The 9,374-nt window shown below is 32.7% G+C and overlaps 1 protein-coding gene across 1 annotated transcript; it reads right to left on the bottom strand.

Annotated features, from left to right (window-relative positions):
- Positions 1 to 2,986, bottom strand: LOC122598314 (eukaryotic translation initiation factor 4G-like). The gene is made up of 3 exons (XM_043770906.1): positions 1,688 to 2,986; positions 843 to 1,037; positions 1 to 510 (listed from the first exon to the last, which is right to left on the bottom strand). Exons 1-3 carry the CDS (start codon positions 2,980 to 2,982, stop codon positions 180 to 182), a joined length of 1,821 nt encoding a protein of 606 aa, XP_043626841.1. The 5' UTR covers positions 2,983 to 2,986; the 3' UTR covers positions 1 to 179.
- Between the last annotated feature and the right edge of the window lie 6,388 nt (positions 2,987 to 9,374).

A 9,374-nucleotide genomic window follows, 5' to 3' on the forward strand; every position in this document is an offset into this window, starting at 1 on the left:
TTAGCAAGTAAAATCTAGATGCTCATTTGAACCTTTAAAGATTGCAGTTAATCTTTTTAGCGTTGATAATAATTTAGGACAAAGAAAAATAAAAACAACCTTCCTAAAAAATATATACCAACTGCTATCAATAAATCCTTCTAAAGATAAAAACGAGCATCTTTACTTGTGATCTAGATCTAGATAAACTTATCTAACCTCAATGTTTTCTTGATTGTTGGAGGACGGAAGTTCTCTAATCGAAGATCAGAACCCATACGCATATTATTTAAAAAGGGGTCACCTTTTTCTAATTTAATGATCTCCAAAATGACTCCAAGAACCTCGGCTGCAAGACCTATTTCCACTAGTCGTCCTTGCTCTTCTCCACCTGCATATATCAAGCGCCACACTTCTGCGTAAGAAATGACGTTTTCTAAAAGCACTTTTGCAAAGATGCGACCAAGAAACTCTGCAGCTTTTGGTGCATCATTCACAGCATCCTCCAATGTTGACAATACAGATTCAAATCTGGATGACGCGACAAAAAACCACATGAATTGAAGTTAGTATGTTATGTTAAAATAATTGGGATATAAATGCTTTTGGTAGTGGTTAGAAGTTTCAATGATCAGAGAACCAGTAGTATAGGTAAAAATCTCTAAAATTAAGTGTTAATAATAAGTTAATTCGCTTATTTAATTTTACTTTATCCTATTATAATCAGTTATGATGCAAGAAATAACTAGACGCGGAATATGTAAATCCAAAAAATCAAAACCAACAGCTACAACTGTATCTATATGTGTGAATTAATGTGTGTGCAAAGAGCATGACAGAGTGATATGCAAAGTATCTGTTACCCTTTAACAAGTGAATCCTGACTTAGAATACCGTCTTGAGATTTAGCAAGGTTAATGAGAAGTTGAGTAAGTGAATCCCGATCCACGTCTTTCCTCTCAAAAGAATCGATGACCCAAATGGATATCATCGATGGATAGAAACTGGGTGCATTCAGATCTCTGATGCACAAAACAACTTCTTTTACATCTCTTGCACTGTAAACAAAACAATTCTTTAATACTCCGACAATATATAGAAGGTAGATATTTATCCAAAAGAGATATTTTAACAGCTAGTTTGTCTTGTTTACAGATTAAGTTAATTGACTAACAAATTGGTAAAGATGCGAAAAGACTACCAAATAATCTGATTAATGAATTAATCAGGATGTTATAAATGCTAGTTTTGCAAAAATGATGTTGATTAGAGATTTAGAGAGTACTTGGATGAGCGTTTTGTGAATGTATCTCCGAGTACTCCTTGATCATTTCCTCTAAGAGAGTTCCTTTATTTCTATGAATTTGTGTAAAATACTCTTGTTTAAATTTATAATGTACTAATAAGATGATCATTATCAATATTTAAATTTTAAAAAGGAGATATTGTGAAAAAGTTGTTTTGTTAGATGGGAGTAAAAGTATCTCGAACTAAGTTTTACAAATGGGAATGAAAAATCTTATTTTACCCTTTGTGGCAGCTTGTATGGACTGGCCAATAGTCATAAATTAATAATCAGAAGCAGAATCTATCTGTCCAAACACAATGAACTTTGATTATAGGAAGTAGCAGCCGCAATAATTAGATAATTACTTTCAAAAAGCAAATGGAAAGACTAATTTTCTGTAGATAGATAGGGGGAAAATACCTGTAAAACTCTTTAATCATCATAATGGACATATCATGTAACTGCTCTCCAGACATGACCTTGTCTAGAGGACCACTTTGTGGCGGCATAGTCACTCGGGCTCGTGACCATGGTCTATTCTCAAAAGTGTTAAGACTTGGACCTGGATTTCCATAAGCCCGAATCTGTTGAGTCATTCTACGATAACCACCCATTTGAGGGGTCGAAGGTAAAACATTCGACCCTTTACGTCCAAACTCCTTCTGAGCCCTTCTAGCCCATCGGTTAGAAGTAGGTTCACGGGCGACTCGAGTAGCTTGGCCTTGACGTTCTTGAGCAGCTTCCCTGCGCACTATACATTTCTTTTCTGGACCTTCAACCTTCATTCTTTGCTGCCATTTATTATTTCTAAGGTCAATTACATCTTTTAACATGAACCTTACTCGTGACGAAAAATCCATATTATTCGATAACTTGAAAATCATATCAAAATAGACATCCATGTCTTCTTTAACTTTTGGGTGATCGATCATCTCACCTATAGTGCTCATCAATTTGCATAAAACCTCAATATTTTCCTCATCAGGATCAGGGGTCTGATTGTTTCCTAAGAGTTTCTTTATACATTCATGCATAATTCTTTCAGTCAACAGTCTTTTCTTGTACAATTCACCGATAAGTCTAATATTACCCACCCTACGTCTTCGCGCCTCATCTCGTTGGTCTTCTGTCTGCTTAACCTCACCTTCTCTTTTAAATTCGTCTTGACATTTATTTAATAATAATTTCTTAAAAGTAATCTTCTCATTATTTTCACTAAAATCAGGAAGCTCCACAGATAACCGAGAACAAAAATTGGCATACATTTGAACACACGTCGGTTCCATCAAAGCCTTCTCGTATATTTGTAAAACAACAACACGTAGCGTATCGGCATTGTCAATATTGACTTGTTTGACTTGATATAACAATTTTTCAAAGTTCTGTGGAGTCAATTTGTAAAGAATACCTCGGAATTGTCTTCGCTTGTCCTGCTCTTCGTTTGTTATCGTACCAACGTCGTAATGCTTTCTTTCGGCGTGATGCATCACTGGGGTGGGTAGAGAAGGTTTAAAACCCTTTTGAAAATCAGAATCTGAGTCATTAGGTTGACCACTGTACTGACCAGGTGGTTGACCACGTGGGGATCCTAACATGCCACGGTTCACGCCTTTTCTAGGAAAATTAGTGCCGGAAGGAGGGGCGGTGGTAGTGCCACCTCCGCCGCCGCCGGTAAAGTTTCTTGGGTTACCACCTCTTGATTGATTGTCGGACATATAATTAATTCCTAAGTTAATAAAAGTAAATAAATAAAACACAATCTTTATTACGTAATTTTTATCAACCAAAAACAAAAAAACACCCAGATAAGAAATCAATCAAATATTTAAAATCAAAATACAAGAGAATAGTTTTAAAGTAAGTTAATCAAGACCCAGATCAACATTACATAATGTAAACAAGAAAAGCTGGTATGTAAATATATAGAAACATACCTTAACCTTAAGTGATATAGAATTACGTACAGATACAGAAAGTGTGTGAGAAGATAGATAATTAGGGTTTATTACTGATTAGATTAATTGGCCTGCTGTTTATAACTTTACCTTTTTTCAATGCATTTTGCTATTCATAGCTTTATCTTTTTCTAAAACATTTGTTACAAATTTTATAATAACTACTATTCATAACTTTATTATAATATACACTACCTTTGCTACAAATTTTAGTCTTAATGCTTATAAAGATATGTTCCATGACTTTATTATAATCTCAACATGCATAAAGCGAAGGAAAGTTCCACGACCATGTTATTGTTGTATTTATGTTGTTATTGCTCTAATAAAATAATCTTAAAACACAACTTGGTAATGATTCATTTTAAAAAAAAAAAATGATGTGAGTACTCAAAGGTTCATAAATATTTGACCACTTACGGTTTTTCCGACTTTAATCAAATAGTGTTGTTTTTTCATAATTAATTTTCATTGCATTAATCAAATAACCAAAACTTCTTTATTTTTATTACTTTTATTTTCAAAAGTTTTTCCCAACGTTTTATTTTTATTTAATCAAAACATCCTCTTCGACAAAAATAAAAAACGTACCATTATTTTCACTTTTTTTTTTACGACAACCATAAAACACGAGAGCAACCAATAATGACTGAATAAACTGACCTATAGTTCTCATTTTTTTCCTTTTAGTTATCAGGAAAGAAAATGATAGAAAAAAAAAAAAAAGTTTAATTTCATAAGGTTTGTAATACATTAATTTACTGTCATAATTTCAACCTTTGATTACACCATGTGTCATGATCATATTATTAAAAGAATTTTTATGAGAATGAGTTTGAAGGGTTAATCATTTTCCAAACAAAAATTATCATCGTATTTTTCATCCAACCATTATCTATATTTAGATAACCTAACTAATATACGGAACAGGTCGACACTAATTAAATTATTAACAAGCGAAAATATTATACTTCTTATTTATTTTGAGATTTATCTCCAACAAGTATATATGACACCGCGTTAGCCACAATCCTGTGGTCACTGGTCAACCGAGTTGGTAGCCGCCACCCCTAGTCAGTTTGCTTTGATAAAACGTGGAAATTAGTTTTGAAATCAAAATTTTATATAAAACAAACATTTTAGAAACCAGTTACTTGCATAGCGCCAGTAGAGTTATGATATATAAAAGTATATATACATAATGAGAAAATAACCTCAATACTCAATTTTTTTAAAAAATATATTAACTTACTCAAGTTTTTTTAGATTTTCACAAAATACCCACAAAAATCGCAATAATTTTGAAAAAACGCAATGAGATTGTTAAAATCGCAATAAGATTATTAAAATCGCATAAAGATGATGAAAATCGTATAAAGAACTTTAAAAATCGCATAAAGAACTTTGAAAATCTCATAAAGAACATTGTAAATCGTATAAAGATTTTCAGAATCGCATAAAGAACTTAGAATCTCATAAAGAACTTCAAATGTTACAAAACCTTTACGAGATTTATAAAATCTTTATGCGATTATGTTAAATCTTTATGCGATTTTGTTAAATCTTTATACGATTTGGGGGATCTCATTGCGATTTTGTATATTCTCGTTGCAATTTTGGGAATCTCGTTGCGATTTTATGAATCTCATTGTGATTTTTGAAAATTATTGCAATTTTATTGGGTATTTTGTGAAAATTCAAAAATACTTGACTAAATTGATATATTTTTAAAAAAATTGGGTTTTAAGGTTATTTTCTCATACATAATTCATAAAGTTTTCGTGGTAGTTAGGATCTTAGGGAAATTGGTATAGGTGAGTAGAGTAAATTTAGCAACAATTTAAAGGATAAGAAAAACATTTGATAGTAGACTTTAAGCTATGCAAATGAGAGGTGGAAGGAGATTCCCTCAAGTTGAAACAACTTGATAGGTCAAAATTCAATGATCATCATTGAATCTTGGCTCTTGATTTTAATCCAAGGGTCATGATTATTCTAACTTGACTCAAGTTATTATTATAACTTGAGTGAATCCTCATCCGATGAGAGGTACATCAACTAGTCAGTTGCTTGGATAAAACAACTGTGATAGTAGACTTTAAGCTATGAAAATGAAAGCTACATCAACTAGTAAGAGACTTTCTTGGTTTTTTTTAGAACGACATTTTAATCTACTCCTATTTTTAAATTACATGCATGCTTGGGATAAAACCCAAGATTCTTGAAAAATCCCTATTAATCCACCCCTACAAATGTGGGAAGTGAGATCGAATCCAGGTGGATCCCCCCAAGGTAAAAGACCTTACCAATGGGACTATCCTGGTTTACCTCGGGTTATGAGTTCGACTTTCAAGAGTGACATATCCTGAGGGTTTAGTCTTTTAATCACCATACAACGGCTCATGCTCTACATTTTATAGTCGAAAGTACATGCATAACTTCACTATTATATGATGAGGGCTTTTTTATATCAAATATCAACTGACTGTTAAAATAAATAAATAAACTCTTGGATGTGTCAAAAGCATATTGGTACACACGATATGAAATATATAATTTGATATTAGCAACGATCAATTAATTGATTGGTATTTATGAGACTTGAGATTTTAAGATTTTAGATTCAAAGAAGCGCTCAAGGGTATTAGGTGTTGGAGCATTTGGAAAGCAAGAAACGAAATCAAATTCGATAACGGATCTCTCAACACTAATTACATTATTCAAAGCATTAAGTCGATAGGGTACCTTTGGTTTAAGAATAGATCGAAGAACAAGGTTATTTTTTGGGAGAATTGGTGTAAATTTAAGGGCTTTTAGTTTTTGATGTAAATATTGTACATATTTACACCGCCGGTCATTTGCCGGGGTGAGTGTAAATGAAACGTTACTTTAAAAAAAATAAAATAAAATTCTAAGGCATAATATGAACATAATTACTCCGGAGATGAGTGACTTATCCTAAATGGATTGTGTATATGAAGCTTCAATGCTACTCAACCCAAATTTTACCAATTAAATTTTTTTTAGAACGAATTGCATTTTTTGTCCTTGTGTTATCACACATTTTGCAAGTTTGATACAAACATGTGCAAAGTCGCAGAACGCATCCCTGTCATATCACACCTGTTGCAATTTTGGTCTAATGGTAACGTTCCGTCTATTTTCTACCGTTAAGGGCATCATGTGCCCCTCACGTGAAGGGCAATATTGTCTTTTTATATCAACGAGGACTATTCTTGCAACTCACCCAAATACATATATCATCATCTTCATCAAAGATTTTATAAATCTCCATATTTCCTAAAAGAAACCCAAACAAATTTATAAGAATAAATCAATCCATTTCAATTATCATCATCATTAACAACAAATCAAAAAAATCATAGATTCAAAACACACTAACAACAAATACATACTAGTGAATTATAAGAAATAAAAATAACTATATATATATTTATATATATAAGGATTGGGTATTGTAAAACAAGTATTATGGTAAAACAAATAAGATAAGATCTTAACCCTTAGATCATGGTTAAATTGATGCACGAAGAATCACAAAACAATTGATGTGCAATGATTTTTATGATGCACGGTGGTTATCGCTGTAGAAAAACCTATTGTTTTATTTGTTTTACATTAATACTTGTTTTATTTTACCTAAAAGCAAAACATATATATATATATAAATCTGCTGCTACAATACATACATGTCATTTGCAAACAACAAAACTAAAAACAAACCACCTCAACACTGTCATCATCATCATCGTCCCACCACCGCCCACCGCCCACCACCACTACCATCATCATCATCATCTCTATATCCCTCAATAGGATCAAGGTTTCAGTTTTTACATTCACCCTCTACCCATATCTTTATTACAAAAAATCAAAAATAATGATGAATCTCGGCCCCCATTAACGGATCTAAAAAAAAAAAACTAGATGTTTTCCGGCCACCTTACCACCACTAAGATGTAAGATCCGGCCTCCTCGCCCCACCACCACCAAGATCCACCCGCCACCCCGTTTGAACTCTCGTCGGAAAAAACACATACAGCCGTCGCCAGCCCACCACCTCTTTGAACTTTCGCCAGAAAAAACACAGGTCCGACCGTCCCTGTGCCTCTTTCTTTAGATCGATCGATGGATAACATTTTCGAGTTTAGCCAGATAGTTGGTGTGGGTGATGGTTACTAATTATGTAGATATAAATCATAAATATATAGATATATTTACGAGTACATGTGGATGGATAGATCATAGATATTTTAGGAATTTTGATATCTTCCTAAACCAAAATTATTATTATTATTATTATTTAAGAAAAAAATAGGGGTTTTTTTAATTGATAATAATGGCAGTGTCTGTAAATTGGATTATATTTTTGATATGGATAGATAGATTTGTGTGAATTGATGTGGAGTAATATATTATTTATTTATTATTTATATTTGGTCCAACAGTATTTGGTAAAGATGATGATATATGTATTTGGGTGAGTTGCAAGAATAGTCCTTCTTTATATAAAAAGACAATATTGTCCCTCATGTGATGGGCACATGATGCCCTTAACGGTAAAAAATAGACGGAATGTTACTGTTGGACTAAAATTGCAACAAGTGTGATATTACAAGGATGCATTTCGCGATTTTGTACATGTTTGTATCAAACTTGCAAAATGTGTGATAACACAAGGACCAAAAATGCAATTCGTTCTTTTTTTTTATATATAAAATAATCAAATCTAATATTCCGTTAATAAATAAGATAGAGTACTAAAATATGAAAGCGCATTGTATGTTAAAAATTTATTGCAAGTATCCCACCTCATGAATTCATGCTAGTATATAATTTGATGATAAACTAGTACAAACTTCCATAAAATATCAGATTAATATATAAGAGCAAATATATTAAAGTGTATTTGGACGTTAACAAAAATACAAAATAACACGCTAGCCGCCGTGTTGCTAAAAATGATACCAGTACTATATTGTTCAGTGAATCAAATGGTATGAGGGTGTCATCAAAATAGTAATACGTAATAATGTTTTTTACTCCACCACAACCTAGAACTGATGTCGAAACTAAATGACTTGTGTGTGATGACATGTTGGCCTGTTAAGTCTGTAACCGGCTCACTTTTCCGGTCAAGACCGTAAACAAGTCAACCCACCAACCTGCAAACTTAATACTGTGTGAAGCATATATGATCCATATAACATAAGCCAATCTGACATGAAACCAAGTAAGCAGCATATAACATGTCTTTTCACTCAAAACCACCTCGTCAAAATGCGAGACCCAACGGAAAGAGTTATACAACCCGAACTCATTCAACATGTCATTTCACTCAAGACCACCTCGTCAAAGTGTTAGACCCAACGGAAAGAGTTATACAGGTCATGTCCAGACTACCAAGTTAGAAGTAAACATTGAACTTCCTAATCCGATAATGTTATTAGGATAGAGGTCCGAGCTGGATATTTTCAACCCGTCACACAACCAACCCAAACCCGAAGAGGATTTCTTCTTACGGGTGTTACTGGGTTGACTTGTTGATCTCCATTGATTTACAAGTGAACTCACAAGGTTAGTAATAAGAGTACATAAAAAAGAAAATAGAAATGCTCAACTGAAAAACAAATCACAAATAAAAGTTTACAAAAATCTAATATAAATAAGCTAAAAAAATTTAATTTATATATAATCGATCCTCTCATATGCCACATCAGGCAACTCAGTTTACCATTTTGTTCGAAAATCATGAACCGAAAGCAAACAATCAATCAATTGGTTTTTCTCAGAGCAATCCACTTCAAAAAACCAAAATCTCACTCAACCGACCTATAAACTAATCACCTTTTTACCAGCTTTCTCGAATAAGTAACCTCAACTTTTTTGCAACTAAGACACATCCATCACCCAACTTCTACAGGAATCGGGTCCCAACCTCACGTAATAATCTTGTAGATAATGATGATTTAACTCTGTGCTATCTATAAAAGTTTTAGCTATTATAATGTTGTTTGTAAAACATGAAATACTGCTTAAGTTTTCTTGATAGAATATATAAGAATTTTTAACTAATACCAACCAACTTCCTAAAGACTACTTACCAAATGCAGCTTTATTAGACAATTATA

Source organism: Erigeron canadensis, chromosome 4, assembly GCF_010389155.1.
Source record: "Erigeron canadensis isolate Cc75 chromosome 4, C_canadensis_v1, whole genome shotgun sequence".
Taxonomy (NCBI): domain Eukaryota; kingdom Viridiplantae; phylum Streptophyta; class Magnoliopsida; order Asterales; family Asteraceae; genus Erigeron; species Erigeron canadensis.